The 17340-nt window shown below is 42.4% G+C and overlaps 3 protein-coding genes across 3 annotated transcripts in view; 2 read left to right on the top strand and 1 right to left on the bottom strand. All coding sequences in view use genetic code 11, as the record gives it.

The window, feature by feature from the left end:
• Positions 1–518: 518 nt before the first annotated feature.
• On the top strand, positions 519–8237 carry EGR_02390 (putative alanyl-tRNA synthetase; the record flags this gene model as incomplete). Its single annotated transcript, XM_024491639.1, has 14 exons — positions 519–789; positions 1115–1326; positions 1398–1543; positions 1796–2111; positions 2211–2465; positions 2880–3215; positions 3291–3402; positions 3677–3970; positions 4902–5116; positions 5202–5351; positions 5680–5985; positions 6540–6755; positions 7219–7638; positions 8019–8237. The coding sequence occupies 14 exons, from the start codon at positions 519–521 to the stop codon at positions 8235–8237; spliced, it is 3468 nt and encodes a 1155-aa protein (XP_024353790.1).
• Positions 8238–9402: 1165 nt separating this feature from the next.
• On the bottom strand, positions 9403–13278 carry EGR_02389 (Zinc transporter ZIP9; the record flags this gene model as incomplete). The annotated part of the gene is made up of 6 exons (XM_024491638.1): positions 9403–9660; positions 10053–10262; positions 10792–11051; positions 11497–11815; positions 12704–12814; positions 13222–13278. 6 exons carry the CDS (start codon positions 13276–13278, stop codon positions 9403–9405), a joined length of 1215 nt encoding a protein of 404 aa, XP_024353789.1.
• Positions 13279–15678: 2400 nt separating this feature from the next.
• Positions 15679–17340, top strand: part of EGR_02388 (General transcription factor IIH subunit) — a gene marked incomplete at both ends in the record, with an annotated part of 2248 nt that continues 586 nt past the window's right edge. Inside the window, 4 exons of the mRNA XM_024491637.1 lie at positions 15679–16005; positions 16205–16345; positions 16403–16662; positions 16804–17166. Of these exons, the coding sequence (XP_024353788.1) occupies positions 15679–16005; positions 16205–16345; positions 16403–16662; positions 16804–17166 (1091 nt within the window). The remainder of the gene's footprint in view (positions 16006–16204; positions 16346–16402; positions 16663–16803; positions 17167–17340) is intronic.

Here is a 17340-nt window from a genome sequence, read left to right as displayed (position 1 = left end):
ATCGTTGGACGAAGTAATATGCGGTTTTCGAGTTGATAATCTTTTCTTCATTTTTAATTGTTAATGCCAATCATTGTGCTGCCCAAATTTCAGCGAATACTAGATCAGGTGAATTCTTAGGATTACTATCTAGGCCAGTAACATGTGCGTATTTTTGTTTATTTTTTTTTTACGTCATATGACACTTTCTCTTCATACCTGCAGCCTAGTTGGCGCGTTCTTTTAAACCACGTTTGCAGCAGTATATCGTTGCTGTCTTGGTTCTCCCGGGTATGATGTGGTTCACGATTGGTTATCAACCTTATTGTATTGACTGTAGATATTCTCGCCATTAGTTTAGTCCGACTTGTCTTGGTGATATGCTTTTTCATGCTGTTGTTACCCAACTTTATTGCTCTTTGTTGTGTCATTCCCATGTGGGGTCAGAGTGAAATACTTTGTCTTATTTCCTATTTTAATCTGCTGCTAACCCTGACTAAATGTCCTTTTTTGCACTTTTTTGAGTTGCAGTTCTGGACATGAGGTCGTTTGTTTTTTGGCGTGGCGTACGATATCATGCCACCTTTCCTAGCTATGGGCGGCCAACTGCCTATGGAGAATGTGGAGTTGATAACAAGGTGCCATTTTCCCGTAGAGTGCCCCTTGCCTCTTCGATGAATCTCTCTGTCACTACTTCAAATGATATTCGTGCGGAATTTCTGTCTTTCTTCAGGGATAGGGGTCACGCCTTAGTCGCTCCCTCGTCAGTCTATCCTAGACATCAAGAAGGTGCCTATTTTGTCAATGCCGGTACGCTATTCCAGCACTCATTTCTTTTCATAGGTTTACAAGATTTGCAGAAATTATTGGTGTATAAGTTCGTAACCGTAATGACCTTTGCTTTGACCATAGCTAAGAAAATAGTGAAAAATACTGCTTAGGAAAATTTGTATGATGAATAGTGTGCCCATCCTATTTTGCGGCTTTTAGTTGTATCTGTGCATGGTAATTTGCAAACTCCTGTTTTTGGTTGAGCCAAGATGATTCCTGAGTCGTTTATCCAAGTTGTTAGAAGATAGTTTGATAATCTTTTCTGAGTATATCATGTTTTCCTAAACGGTTTTTATCCCCAAAGGTATGAGTCAGTTTAAGCCCTTATTTATGAGGAGCCGGGAAGGTAATGGTAGCCACGGCTCGGAATTCTTCTGTCTTAACAAGGCAGCAAACTCACAGCCCTGCATTCGCATTGGCGGCCGCCATGGTGATCTAAATGAGGTAGGGTACGATACTTCTCACCATACGATGTTTGAAATGCTTGGAAATTGGTCATTCGGCTCCTATGGAAAGGTATGCTTCTCGCCCACAATATTAGGCGTTTTGAAAACAGGCTTATCCATTGTGGTTCTGGCCTTCCTTAGGAAGTCGCCTGTCGTCAGATGTGGCGATTTCTGACAGGAGTCCTCGGTTTACCCTCGTCGTGCCTTTACGTCACCTACTTTGGCGGCAGTGATGCGCTCGGCCTACCCGCTGATGATGAGACTCGAGACATATGGCTTAGTCTTGGGTAAATCATTTGCCTTACGATTACTTTATTGGTGAAATGCATTAGTCATACCTCTTAACATCAAATGACATTGTCTCTTAAATAAATGAACGTTTTGCCATCGGCATCTTTTCTCATCGGTTTCAATTTTCGAAAAGACAATGTAATTCTTAAGCTTATGACAATGAAGCATAGTACTATTGTATTCAAGCATATGATCGCAAGAATCTTGGGTTTCAGAACTTCGTCTACATTGTTTACCAATTTTCACAGTGTAAGCGATCAGAAATTATTGGCATTTGGAGCAGAGTCGAACTTCTGGCGTGCGGATAAAGCCAGTGGAGGCGGCCTTTGCGGTCCCTCGACGGAGATTCATGTGGACTTCGCCGCACTTTCCGGTCGCAGAGATCTCAATTGTGCGCGTTGCATGGTGAACAGCGGCGGGGCACGAGTAGTCGAGCTTTGGAACTGTGTCTTCATTACCCATCGGATGGTCGAAGAGACCGATTTTCGGAGTACACTTCTTCCCCTCTCCTGTCTTTCCGTTGACACTGGTATGGGCCTTGAACGACTGGCCTCCGTTATGCAGGTTTGTATCCTTTTAACCCCTGTTGTTATTTGCTTTTATATATTTTGTGTTCTTTTATTGTGTAAGCATTATATATAATAGACGCCTTTTTTATTTTAGGGTACAATGACCACGTACGACACAGATGTGTTCATGCCTCTCTTGGCCTTTATCCATTCGGAGGCGCTGCGGATCACGGGTTATACAATGCCATCCTACAGCAGTTACTACATGCTCCCCGTGGAATCAGAAGAGGAATCATCCGGCAAAGGGAAAGCTGAATCAGATCCCTCAATTGTCAGGCGCACTAAACCCAGCAGGCTCTCTAATTTGCTACGTACCTTTAACCTTGGTTCCAAGGAGTCTGGTAAACAGGTAACTTGGAGTGTTCTAAGCATATTCTCACCTCAAAATTTTTCACACTATTTGTAGAGCACTGATTTAGACTCCTCATTTATTTCAAGTATCGATTTTGGGATAGCATCCTCCCTACATTTCTGTGTACTTTCCTACATAATTAACCGATTCACATAATTTTCATGAAGTTACACTGCTTACCGCTGTGTCGAAATCACACATCTGCTAATAACGTCTTGAGTAGGTGAGAATATGTCTACTTTAGTTCTGTGACATCTGTGGTGCAAGTGAGTTCAAGCCCCTGTATTTGCGTTATTTTTTCAGCGTCCATAACGAGTAAATCAAACTATCCTCCAATTTCGAGATCTCAGCGTATTTATCTACTGCATTGAACGAGGAATATGCTACTCATTTTTCCTTTATGCGATATAGGCTGAAACGACTCATTCGACTGGGACAAGCGCAACTCCGATAGACTACGAGACTCTACACCGTGACGTGGCTTACCGGCTTGTAGCGGATCACAGTCGAGCTCTTAGCCTTGCCCTGCGGGATGGTCTGCTGCCGGGCAGACAGGGTGTGGGATTGAAGCTGCGTCATCTCGTCTGTCGGGCCACCCGAGCCGCCGTTCTCACTGGTCTTGACTCCGTTACAAAACCGTCTCTTTTACAACGCGTCATTACTCAAATTCCTCCCGCTGCTCAATTCCCACCCGACATCGAAGGCCCTTTAGCTCGTCCCTCTGCACCAGTTCTTTCTACAGAACAGGTGCTTTGAATCCGTTGAAATTTCGTAAATATCAAGTATTTATCGTTTTATAAATATTATGTTTTAATTGCATAGATAAGTGACGTTATTAAAAAGGAAGTGAACCGATTTATTCCTCGACTCAGTAAGCTTGAAGACGCTTTCAACAACTGCCTTCGTGACGCTGACGAATTGGGTTCGTTGTCAGGTAGTATCATTTTTTTTTGTTAAAAAAGAGGCATTTTAATCGGACTTCACCTAGTTACTCAATTTATTGCTTTGGCCCTATCTGTCATTTCGTTTATCTACATGTGCGTTTAATGTGTAAATTTGCATACGGTGATGAAGGTAGAAATCGGCCTCGTGTTCTGATCAAGACATCGGATCTAGTATGCCAAACAGTAAAGACAATTTTGCATTTCTGAGCCAGCCAGCTGATGGATCATTGCTGGTCATCATTACTGCTGTTGTATTGACCACAGATCGGCAAGTGGAGGGGCTTCAGATAGGACGCTATGGAGAACCGGTTAGTTGGGACATGATCTGTGCTCAGGCTCGGTGGTATGGTTTAAAGATTCCATCTGGACCGCCCCAGCCGAAGCCCGGTAGGCGATCATCGGCACCACCCTCATCGTTGCCATCGGTGGGCAACCTTAACCGGCTGCGCACGCTCCTCAAGGGCCTCCTTACTACTCAGGATCACAACAAATACCAAATTGAACGGGTGCTTCGAGCGACATCTTCATCACCCGGCTGCGGCTCATCATACACTTACGGTAAGTCGAATTCAGGTAGTTAACTTGCATTTTGCGCACATGCGGTAGCACAGGAAGCCTTTTTGTCTCTTCTATTCCATCAATATCACTCATCATACTGATACAATGCAACGTTATACGGTACTTTTTTGTGGACTGAGATGCGATTAAATGAAGGTATTAGGGTCAAAGTGGAGACATTATCACGCAGAATGCTTCTACACCTGATGAATGGTAAAAGCTGAGTAGTTTTTTTGTATAAAAGCTAAATTAAAAATATGTGGATTACATATCGGGACAATGGCCATTTCATTTTGTGCTTCCTTGGAAAGGGTTGTTATAGGTTCAACGTATAATGATTTTTATTAAGTGCTGATAAATTAGTCTGTGGATCGATTTGTAACTTCTTATGGTTTTATTAAAAGGTGTGCTGTGTGTACCCTTCCAAACCATGTTGTCTTTCCGAAGGTCGTTTCTTCATAGCCGTTACGTGGTTTAATTCGCTTTCAAATTTAAATATTCTCAATGTTGTTACCACACCTTTTAGCCGCGCATTGAATGCGAAATAATGTATTTTTTCATAAAATATTTTCAAGTGGTGAAATACTTTCTAGGACACTTTCGTTGCAGACCACTTGCATATTTCAGTGCCTTTTTCGCTAGATTTCTGAAATTATCTTAGGAGGTCTCTGGGATGGTTGCTTCTTAGTTGAATCTTGAATTTTTGCCTCCATTAATGTTGTGTGGTAAGGAGCAATACGGTAGTACTTGGTTCAAAATGACATTTTCAAGTCGTGTTCTTTATTCTTAATTTGGACATTATCGCGGCTTGGCATTTCGTGATGGTTTCGACGAACCTGCACATTTGAGGTACACATTGTAAACCGAATTTTGTTTTACTGCATGTTTGTTACTCATCCATTTCGATAAGTAGAATCTTCCGATATTCTAGAAGTCCCTCCACTGAAGGCGAAACTGGTTGCTCTCATTCATGGTGACTCCGATAATCTTCAGGTGGTGATCGACCCCATGCATTTTACCAAGGTTCTCTCCTCGCACCATTCAGACGGAAAGCGACTAGGATTGGTTTTTGACCAATCCAACTTTTTTAGTCCTTGTGGGGGACAAATCAGTGATGTTGGGGTTATTAAGGCGACGACAAATCAAGTATGGATTCAGAATGATGTTGAATCTTGTCGTCAGTTCGTTATTTTGCCTCAAACTATACTGCTCAAGCATTTTTTCCTTGTAGAAACCCTTATTTAGTGTGCTATATACTGAGAAGATATTTGAAAACAACTCAGCTTTATCCAGTGATGGTTGGGTGATTCATTGGGTGACACCCGGTGATTTTGTTGAAGGGAACATTCCAACAGATTCGCTCTACCTTTGTCCAGATTCGGTAGGTGCTTCTATCCAACCGTGTCTCCTATTCGAGTTTCTTTTCATCTGACCTTTTTTCTGTTGTGGCTCTTTCACCATTAAAGCACCGCATTTTAACTTTATTGGAATTTATATTCAAATCAGAAAAAAGAAAATGCAAGCAGTCATATCATGAAGTGTACCCTACCAAATAACTAGTTGCTTAGTCTAATATTCCAGATAATCTAGCATTCATTAACCTTTTGGTGGTTTACCTAGCTCTCCAGATTTTATTACATCCTCTTGATGCCTTTGAAACATTGTTGAATCTTTTTTCTTCAATATAAGCAGTCGTAATCACTTTTCAGGATCGCCGTTTCAGAATAATGAGAAGCCACACGGCACAGCATCTCTTGCATTGGGCATTCGAAGATGAGTTAGCCTCAATAGAGTTTCCCAGTAGAAGTACCGAGCAAGCAAGTCCCAGCCAACAGCCCACTTTTCATCATGGAGGGCATGTAGAGCCTGATCGCTGCTCGGTTTATCTTACCCTTATTGAAACGCCGGAGAAATTGGAGACACTCGTTGAAAATGTTCAGGCGCGCTGTCGCGCTGCGATTGAGGCCAAATTGCCAATTGTTTGCCAGGAAGTTGAACTGGAACAAGTTACTGAGGTGGTTTCTCTCTTAATTAATTCTTCATTCGTTAGTCCAACCATGTAATCTCTATCGAATGTAGTACATATGAAAAGTTGGCTCTTTGCTAATTTTTTGCAAGGTCTCGCAAATTTCATCTGCTTTTCGTTTGTCTGGCCTCCAAATATAGGATAAATAGGAGTAGGGCGTAATGTTGAATGATTTGGTAAAGATCAACTATAATTGGCAGTATCAAAAACTAGACCTTTGAATGTATTGATATACATTTGTTTCATAATTTTTTGTTAAAAGTTCCCTTTTTTATTAACTCGATTTGGGAAAAATTTTAAAGCACGTTCTTGATGGTTGCGCCGAAGTGCGTTATTTTCCCACTTTTAATTTTTGTAGTAATTTAAAAATTTTAATAATTGAATGAGAAATTTCCATTTCTTGGTGCTATTTACTTACATCTTCGCATTGAGCTACGTAAAACTTCCTGTTTTGAGGTTTGTGCTATCAATCAATTGTCATGGACCAAAAATTAGTACATGCCCGACAATAACGGTGATTTTAAATGTTTTCATATTGTGCAGAAACCATATGTAAAGCGGTTCACTTGGGAGATTTACCCTCCGACAGTTCGTGTGGTTTGCGTTGGAGGCGACATGGAGACAATCGAAGAAAAAAGCAACGGTCCTTCGGCTTTTTACTCGGCCGAGTTGTGTGGAGGGACGCATCTACGCCAGATAGAGGATCTTGTGGATGTTATCATTGTTGGACTGCAGTGCCGCAACCAATCAATCAAGAAGGTTTGCAGCCTTCTTTTTATTCCCTGTGTTCTGCTGATGTCTTTTGAATGTAGATGCTTTTTTGGCTCCTAGATATCCCGTGAATGTTCACCTTTCTCGTTGTAAACTTTGTCTTATTTACCAATTTTCGTTCTACTCAGATGCGCACTTAATTCTACAATTATGGTATTTCTTGTTGTCGCAAAGTTGTCTGTCCTAAATAGGGTGTCATTATCAAATTTACCACTTTATTCACCCTATCTGTTTGAGTTTCTTTATATTCTGCTAATTCAAAGCTCATCATTTATGCCCATTAATTCTGCACTTTTTATCTTCTGAATAGTTATGCTGGAACAACGTTTGTCATTTACAGTGGGGTCTTCCCAAAGCTGTCATCCTTGTTTATTATCAGCTTAATAATATTCACTCCCCAAGCAGTTTCCGACATTCATCAGTTAACAATTTCATTTCCATCGCCCTGTAGTTTGTGGCTATATCGGGAGAGAGCGCAGCTAGGTCAAGAGACTATGGAGAACGTATGCTTTCGCAAATATCTACCGAATCGGAGGCCCTTAAAACAGATAGTCAAGAGGCGAAGGGCTCAATACCTCGGCTTCTTGACTGCGCCGAGCGCCTCATCGCTCTCATGTCGCAAGTGGATTTGGTCTTGGGTGGGCTGGAGGAGAACCTGTCGTACCTTCACCGCAGTGCTCTGACGCGTTGTCAGAAGCGTTTATCGGCTCTGCTTGGAGGTATCAAGGACTCCATGCGGGACTGCGCCTCCATCCCTGCCCACGTGGACCCCCTCATGATCGCACAACTCGAGCGCCTTTTCAAAGGGGGCCAAACTGGCGGTAAAAGCTCTGCTTTCTTTGGAGCCTTCAATATTAGCAATTTCGAAAAGGTGTGTATTTTTAGTCTTAATTATCGTCAATCATAAATCTGGATCTCACAATCAACTTAGCTTGTGACATCAAAATTCGTCAGATTGCTCTTTTGGGAACTCGAATGTTGTTATCTTTGTCTGGATGTCCATGCAGCTCAATTTAACTTTCAATTTTTCCCTTTTTTCAGCTAGCCCTTTCTATTCTACATCTCTCACCTAAGACACCAATTGTTCTTTATCAAAGGGGATTGGCTGTTTTCTACCACCCCGAGGTATAGTCATATCACTGGAATTTTCACTAATGATAACTTTAAAAATTCTAAAATTTTTAAATATGAAAGGTAACTTAAGCAAACGAATCGCGACTGCTTTCGTGATTACATTGGTATGTACTGTAGGCTAAAGGAAAGGCAGTTGAGTGGGCGACAGCAACGACGGGACGGTTAGATTTCGGTAACCGTAACCTAAGCATTCGCGTGGAGGACTTCAGAAAGGAAAGTTTGGGCGTTGGCGCAGATCACTTTGCAGTCGTGCGACTCTTCTCTCTCAGGGATCAACGCCAGCGCGACTGGAAGCCCTACTTTGATAAACTAGTGCACTTGACCGCCGCATCATGACCCACATAACTACTTACACCCATCGGATATATCATTTCTTACCTTTTTATCGTAGAAAATTGTATTTCAGTTTTTGTAGATGGAATTTTACCATTTGAGTAATATTAACCTTGTGATAAAAAGCCCATCGAGATCATGATTTTCGAGTTAATTTTGAAATTGAGCGGTAGCAGTGATTACCTATGTTAAACCGTTTAGTTGGGTTAGATGTGATTTACTTGTCGCTCAATTGTTACAGGTTAAAAAGCCTTCAAGAGGACGTACGACGCAATAAATTGCTTAATTAGCCTTGGATCTATCATGTCTTGAATTAAGGAATCGGATGACCTGCTGCCACTGTTTTCGTGCATTGGTGTCTTGTCCTGCTTGGAAGGACTGATTTTACCTGTACAAGGAATATTCCTCATTCCAAGTCTGCAATCACTATTCTTTGATTCTGACAAAGCCACTGGTAAAAGCAGGGCGGGGCACGCTCTCCTGCTAGAGCCCATGAATTCACACTTGAGTCATGCCCTTCCTCTCTCATCGCTCCATGTAAAAGGGCGATTGTCAGTGTTGGCACCCACTGGAGCTCACTGACGCCGTATGAATGCAACTAAGTGGCTTCAGGTGCCTCGGCTACATGAGTGCCAGGCTGGTGCACCACAATTTAATAGCTCTCTAGCCTAGCGAAAAGTCATTTCTGCTAACACGCAATCGGTCTGCCGGGTTCTGCTTAGACTGTGCCAACCCTTGCGTTCATGGACAAGAATACCGAATCAGTGACCCATCAAAAAAAGATCGAGATACACTCCGTAATTTGTTCATTATGTCACTATGATAGTACATCTAGTGATCGCGTAGTCGAATCGCCTTTTTCGTGAGGTCACTTTTTTCTCCGTAAGTCGAAAAAGTTCTCACACCTCGAAAGCCGCATAAAGCTATAATTTTTGAAATGATTTGAATTTCCGCATTCCTCAAGCCAAAATGTACCACCTCGGTTGATGTAAGGCGCTTCCACATTTCCGACACTATACCTCCGGAGGTTTAGAGCAAGTGCCAAAAGTATGCAAGGGAAAAAGGTATAATTGAGGCAAATGTACAAATCCAAATAGAATACAAAGTGCTTGTGGGCACATGCATCGCAGTGCTACCTGGAGAAGGGCGTTAGATGGGTAGATGCCCGTTAGTGTGAGTGGCCAAAGGAGATGAGAACGGGCACGCAGCTACCGAGTACAAAGGCGATCAACTCGACGGGCTTAAAGGTGGTATTTTGGTGGCGGTGGTGTGAGCTTCCATTGAGAGAGCCCGAGGAAATAGGTTTTTCCGTGTTCAGATGGGGCAAAATGTGCGCGGTGGCGACGTAGAGGAACGTCCCACCAGATAGCAGCAGTGCAAATCCCGTGCCCGTGGATGGGGTGCTGGTGACTCCCATGGAGAGGACCTTGAAGGATAAGGTGGTTGGTAAAGTAGCACATCAATGAAATCGTAAAACAAGCCTTTATAACTTCACTAAGGCTGACAAGGTTCAGACTTGACGCATTACGGTACAAACGTCAAGTGTCTTAGTGGCTGTAGTTGAAATTAGCGGAACGTGAACGTGATACAATCAGACAGACGTAGGGAAGAGGCATTATTTTGCTCGTCACACCGGAAGAGCCATTGTATAGGGGGAGATGGGAAGAAAGTGAGTTCGTGACTGCGCACTAGGCGGTCAGATGCACGCTGATTGGCATTGTGGTAAACGAAGAAGTAGCACAACTGTACATCCATACTTCTTTTTTCCTTTAGCACAATGTTTTGTTAGGACGATCAATGCTAACCAAAACTCAATACAGGTGAAAGGCTGGGTGGATGAAACAAAAAGAGGTGGACGAAAAAACCTGCCTGCTGAGCGGCAATGTAGGCGTTAGTGGTGACGACTAGGTAGGTGAGAAGGGCGCCCACGGGAGAGGCGAGGGCAAATGCAAGGAGGTACACCTTGATTCGATTCCGAGGCAGACCCTCATGAACCAGGAAGGATACAAAGCCAAACGCCGCCGGCGCCTGAAAATTGATTGACCAGATTAGGGCAACGTGTCCAGCATTTGACCACTCCCCCCATCGGCGGTGCATCCAAAACATTTAAAGCCGCGGTAAATTGACACAAATGCGCGAACCGAATGCGACTTTGTAGTGACTTAAAGCAATAAAAATGAGATTTCACACACCTTTACCTTAGTTATGATCCTTGGACTCAGTTTCGTAGAACACCAGAAGTCCATGAAGTCAGTATTAGCGAATGCACTGGTGAGTGTTAACTAAGACAAACATTAAATGCGTAGGAATACGTGACATTAAATTAAATCACACTCCAGTTCGTCAAACACCAGCATGTTGCTCAAGTAAATTACACAAAGACTCAAAACAAACTCGTGAAACAGAGAAGCGAATGTTCAGTGATGTATCGTAATAATTTTCACCAGAATTTCACAAAATCAGATTCTATTGCGAAAAGCTCCACCTAACCCGGTGTGTATTTATAAAAAGTCATGATGTGGTGACCTCCACCATACCTAAAGTCATCCAGATGCACACTGAACAGTAGGAAAAAGAGGAAGCAGAAGAGCCGACTTGCCTTGTGCAACATGATGGCGATGAAGAGGATGAGAGTGAGGTCAAGAGTGAGCCCAAAGGCGGCACCAATGGCCAGTCCATCTGCGAAAGAGTGAACTACCAGACCCAGCGTGGTCGTTTTAGCGCTGTGCTCTACTGCTGCTAAAGCGGCTGCCGGGGACGAAGACGACAAAATTGAGGGAGACGACAAACCCGCTCCCTCTCCATCTGATGTAGTGGCTGTACAGTAAAACGACATTTATTCAAATGGATATTTAGCTGTGAGGACTGCGAATGCCAACGGCCACTCCACCCCCCCCCTTTGTACGCTATTAATAAACATTAGCATTATGCATTCAAGAATCACTCAGCGCTGCAGATGCAAAGAACATCAACAACATCAACATCAACAACAATTAATACTAAAACGGCTGTTGAGACCATTTTCATACTTATTTCTTCTTTTAGTTTGTGCATTCCATCATGGCTAAAGAAAGTGTTGCCAGAAAACCGGAATTTGATTTAAGCCTTTAAAACAAAATTCTGTCGTTTGTCCTTTCCAATATGCAACTTTCTCCCAAGTCTAAATAAATAGCAGTTCTAGGTGTTAGGAAACTCATTCTTATGCTTCCAAAGGTTAACATGCGAAACAATAACATTACACAGAGGAAGAGTAGAAACCCACGTAAAATCAAGTCATTGGATCGCCTCTGACAGCTGAAGCAATGGAAAACAGAGAAAAGAGGGCGGGTGCAGGCTTGGCAAAATGTTTCATTGCCTAGGTGATCCACCAAGAACATGAGCACGAAGCCCATAGTGAGAGCTAATCCAATGAGACCGTGACTTATGGTCGTCGTCGGGACCGTCTCCTCCACCTTTTTCGCTGCGGGCGGTAGCGGAACAGGCTCTACATCTGGCAGGGGGACATTCTGCTTTACTGGTTCCAATTGGTTTAGGTGACGTGCCTCGAGGCCGCTGACTTCGTGTATACTACTGTGATCCATCTGATGGATGAAAAAAGAGGCATGTTACAAAAAAAACGATTACACGAGCATGGTCGAACGTCTGCGAATTTTCTCGTTCACGGTACACCGGAAAATAACACTAGACAGCAGCGAATATTGTTACGGCTACAGAATATCTTCAGTTTGTTAATAAAACTAAAATAATTGAAAAGTGAATGCATGACACAAAAGTAAAGGATGTAGTTGTACGTTATTACATGATTCTAATTACACGGGGGCAAAAGATGAGGGTATTCTAATCTAACATGGATGGTCACATGTAAGTATGGATTAAGCGACTAAAAATAGTGTTTATTAAAATTGCAAAAAATGAGCAGGAAACTATCCTGCCAACAAAAACACAGAAACTCAGGCAGCGTGTAACCTTCCCCAATTAAAATATTAAGGAGTCAGAAAATCTCAAATATGTTTACTTCAGAGAGTAAAACATTCATTGGTGCGATGTAAAAGCAACCACTCAAGTGGCGAATATCAGTAAAAGATTTATCAAGCACAATCGATAGGTTTGATATTTTCGATAAATGCCCTACAACAGCCGCATACTGAGTTTCTATGTATTTACAAACGAGTATAATTAGCATCTACACCTGTGAAATGAAGACAGTAAGGTATGAAAGGGTAAGCTAAACTAAAAAAATTTAAGCACAGTTGCTTGAAACGGTACAACACCATAAACTAAATGGTAAAAAGCATTGCATGATCGATATTTCTACCACGATCCTTCACTCACATGAGGCAAAAAGGTAGCAATATAATATGGTGGAAAAAATGATTGGATACATACTGAAGTGCGCATTAAACTCGACGAATCCGCATATTCAAGCTAAGAGTTAGTGTGGAAATAGTGACGGTAGACAAGATCCTTACGTGTTGCTTTTGGATACCGTAGATAGTAGCAACCCCCTCAGGTATGATGATGGCCAAAGCGGCACCCACCAGAAGTCCTGCACCGAAAATCGTAACCAGCCGCAAATTGTGCTACAGTGAGGAAATACTTGAGTACTAGGGGCCGATCACAGAAAAACCACTCCGTCCGAACTTAGAAGAGGTCAACTAACCACAAACCTAATTCATTTATGTAGCAACTAGTTATGCTTCCATTGTTTACTGTTATTTTTAGCTTATCATACTGCAACGTCTCAAAAGCAGTCGAGAATAAACTAAAAGCATATCAACCCCTATGGCGAAAATGATGTGAAAATATTGTATAATTAATGTGTGAAAATATAGAACAATAGGCGCGATGAAATTATGGTCACAAATAAAACACTATACGAATAAGAACAACTAATAGAAACAGAATCTACCGAATTGCATAGGGGATACCGAAATGTAGCCAGAGTAGGAAACTGTGTTGAATGATAACCTCATTATGTGTAACTCACAGGGGAATAGTTGAAGGCTAGTGGAATATAGCCAGCCGCATAGCAACCGACAAACATTAGAACGCATAAAAATACCAACGCCAGCATCCACGGCTAACAACCTAGAAATGTACCGCAGGGTCAATACGAACTCCAGCGGCTGAGAGCCAATATACAGACTACAGTTTCCATATGCGGTGAGAGTACTGTTGAAATAAATTATATCAAAGAGGCCACGGAACATTATTCGCTAATGTAATTTGCATTAAATCATAGGATAAACAAGTGAAGTCATCACATTGTCCCGAATACTTAAGTCGAATAACTTTCTTGAATAAAAATTTGCCTCTGAAACCATTTGAGGCAGTGATTTTATGGCTCTGGTCCTATATTTTTATAACTACGCACCAGAAAACAGGCAATTTGGTCTGCACAAGCAATACTTGCTTTCAGCAACATGTAGGAAAATGGAAAGATTTTTTGTCGTTGAACGCACTGGATATGTTGTGCAGAGTAAAGCGGAAGGGTGACCAAGAAGTGACCATAGGGAATGCTTAGAGTCATGCTCGAGGGCGATGAGGTGTGTGGTGGTGCTACGCGATGTGTTTATCACTGTGCTTATAGTGTCCCGATACCTCTAAGAAGACGAAAATGGACATGCTACTAGGGCAGAATACATTTTTATCTATTCAGCATAGAGTATGGGTTCGGGCCACAGCCATGGCCCAGAGGCCAGCTCATTTGGAGTAGGTACACTGGCCAAGACACAAAGTTGCTCTTTACCAAAGCCGAGTTTTAAAAAACCAATGTACTTCAATACTCGTAAGTGTCCAAAGTTGTGCGTCTAATCTATGCATGCCCTTGGAGCCAGGATACTGGCACTCATGTCCTCTCGTTCTCGAATGGGGTGCATTTACCTGCATAACTCCTGTTCACTACAGCCTTGGGTTACTTCATTTGTTCTTTGCGTGGTGTGAAAATACTCAGTTTTGATATCCATAGTGCAAGTCACCGTCGAGATTAGGAAGGCATATTAATGTCTTCAAGTGTTCACTTTATCTCACACTGTTATTTAGTTTGAAACTTAAAAGGGGTTAAGTTAAGTTGTAGGACGTGGATTGTTTGTTTAATGGCCAGTTTTCCTAAAGAACCACTTTGTCTTAGCCACTACAATTCGCAGTTTGATCTGGCCTCTTTGTCACGTCAGTAGCCTTAATGTCTTCTGCGTGTCAAATATGCATATTTTGTCCGAGGATTATGTTTTTCTTCGTCTCCAGGGGAGGCTCAGGGCGCAACAACAGGATATCCATCCTGATTCCTACTGCTAGGTGGTAGATCTTAGCGAGGCATAAGCACATATGCTACGGATGACTGAATTGGAGATGACCCCAAATAAAAGAATAAAATTGACGTCCACCTTCACAACTACCCCAGTCTCGTGTTGTGCATGAAATCTATTATCAACTGAAGTGACACTAACCGTGAACCATCTGGAATAGTTTCGTTGCGGAGTTCCCCTACTGTGCCTGCATAAAGTTGTCGATAAAGTTGACTAGCGATACCTCTTCTACTTTTTCATTTGCTAGATAGAGTCCAGATGGATATAAAGGGGCAGCTCCGGAGTGAGAACAAAATGGCAAGGGGGAACAGATACGATACCCTTCTCCCTACAGACCTGTGTTAAATCCCGCTTTTCTTGCATAAGTCTACTTTTAGGCGAGTAGTCCTACATCTGTCTATAGCTACACTTGATGGCCAGCACAATTCCTCATTCCTGAATCCAGTTTCTAAACCGAACGAAACGCCAAGAGGGGTCAGCGACATTGCGATAACATATATCTTCTGTTGCGTAGAAATTTGGTGATTGGCACAGCCGGCTTGTAGGTATTTCGATAAAGCAACCGCGACTACGTTGATGTCTGATGCGGGAGGTTGACCAAGGGGAGCACCGGGGATGTCGCTCAAAATAGGCGAGGATATGTGTAATGCATTGGTTGTTTGTTTAGTGATCAGTTTTCGCATGAACCGCTTTGACTTAGTCATTGTACCACACCGAGTTTTCTGGCCTTGGGACCATGGCAATTGCCCTAATATCTTATGTGTCGATTATATATTTGTGTATGCACTCTGCCCGAGTATTATGACTACTTTCGTTTTTGTAACAGTCTTAAGACGCTGCGAAGAATTAAAAAAAGGTATTTTCCACTTCTTCATTCAGCATACTACTATTCATATTTTTCACACATTTTAACTGATTGTAAAATACGATTAATAAACTTTTGTAGAAGCGAGTATGGTTATAAAGCCTGTTGCACTTTTTGGTCATATATTTTCGCTTTAATGTCATCAGCACCTGTACCAAAGCCAGCAGTTTTTTGCCTTTGAATTAATTAGAAATTGACGCTGACGTCATTGGGCTGTGTTGATTTCTATTGGGTTAGCTCACATACCCAAACAGCCTATTCGTAGGTTTAAAGAATGTCTAAAAAGAGTGAGGATGTTTTGCTAATGGTTAAGCATGTTCGTCACAAGAAGGTCGATGGAACCTTATATGTTAACTCTGGAAGAATAGCTTGGAGAAATCAAACCTCTGATTCGTTTCGGATCAGCGCAGCTTTCGAGGATATTCGACTGCAGCGTGTCAGTTTAGACAATAAGGAAAAGGTTCAGCTCCAACTGTTAATGCACAGTGGTGAATCATTTACTTTTCACTTTGCTGACACTGCTGGTCGCGAAAAGCAGCTGGAGATGCGCAACAAAGTAAAAGAAATGCTGCAGCTTATGCTGCCGAAGTTTAAGGATAAGGTAGCTTTTTTAGCAACTGGTGGTCGTACTATCGCACTACATTGTTTCTGAATCTTTAATCGTATTGAAAATGCCTATACATTTTCAGGTAGTTTTATGTATACGTGAACTAGGTAAATGCTTTACTATGCTGTTTAGCATTTGATGTTGTTATTTGGTAACAGATTTTATACATACTTTAGTCTTCTCCTTTAAACAGGCCCACTCCGAGTTGAACGAAAAATTTCGCATTTTGGAGTCAAATCCCCATCTACTGTCTCTTTATAAGGAACTAGTAGTTACTGGTATATTGAGTTCTGAAGAATTTTGGGCTCGACCGGAATTTTCCCAATCGAAGTCTGTGGGTTCAACAGCTCTTTCATCAGCAGAAACAAAGGATGGGACTGTGCCATCTCAGTGGGTGTCACGTTCGGGTATATCACTCAATTTAACTCAAGAGCGTACCCAGATTGCTGGAGTTCCCAGCTGTTTACTGAGTGACATCAAGCCCGAAATGGATGGTACAAACAGCATCAAGTATAATCTCACTAAAGAGATAATTGACGCAATCTTTCGGGCCTATCCTGCCGTTCGGCAGCGACATCGAGACCTTGTTCCTGATAAACTCTCTGAGGCGGACTTTTGGAATAAGTTCTTTCAATCACACTACTACCATCGGTATGTTATTGTCCTTCACATCAATTTACACTTCTCATGGTATGCCGGCTCACTATCCATGTGTTTGAATGGCAAAGGACAGTATTTAAGTTCTGTTCCAGTTGTTCTGCTCACTGCAGCGTTTAAATTTGGTTATTTTAGGGATCGGGGAATTATCAATCAAGATGATGTGTTCAGTGAGTGCGATGGATTAGATGAAAAAATCCTGCGACAGGAGTTGCTCAGGTGCAGAAAAATGCGCTTGGCAAGTCACCTAGATGTTGGCGATTTAGAAGATCACTCGATAGGTGAAGGCTATGGTGTTGAGCCTCCCTCTCCTCCTCCCATTTCTACCTCCAATACAAAACAAAAAGTGAACACAAATCAACTCCTGCTTCATCGCTTTAACAAGCACTCAATTCTGATTATGCGAGCTCTTGCCAAGTACTCCGCTGGAGCAGCCTCTACCGCTGCTACCAATGAATCCGCCTATAGGGACCTTGCGGCGTCTGGCAACCTCAAAAGGTGCTTTTATGAATCCGATTCTTGTAAAGACTCAAAAATCCCCAAGTCCGAGCTTGAACTGGCCATCACTAAGGATTACTTTCAAAGTCCATCGTCAGTCATGCAATCAGTAGCCTCCTCCCTCACCCAAAGTCAAGCCCGCCAAGCCCTGGCAGCTTGTCGTGCTTCCCTTGC

This window comes from Echinococcus granulosus (assembly GCF_000524195.1).
Source record: "Echinococcus granulosus chromosome Unknown EG_S00011, whole genome shotgun sequence".
Lineage (NCBI taxonomy): Eukaryota > Metazoa > Platyhelminthes > Cestoda > Cyclophyllidea > Taeniidae > Echinococcus > Echinococcus granulosus.
The sequence above is the reverse complement of the archived record's forward strand: the minus strand, read 5'-3'. Positions and strand labels throughout refer to the sequence as shown.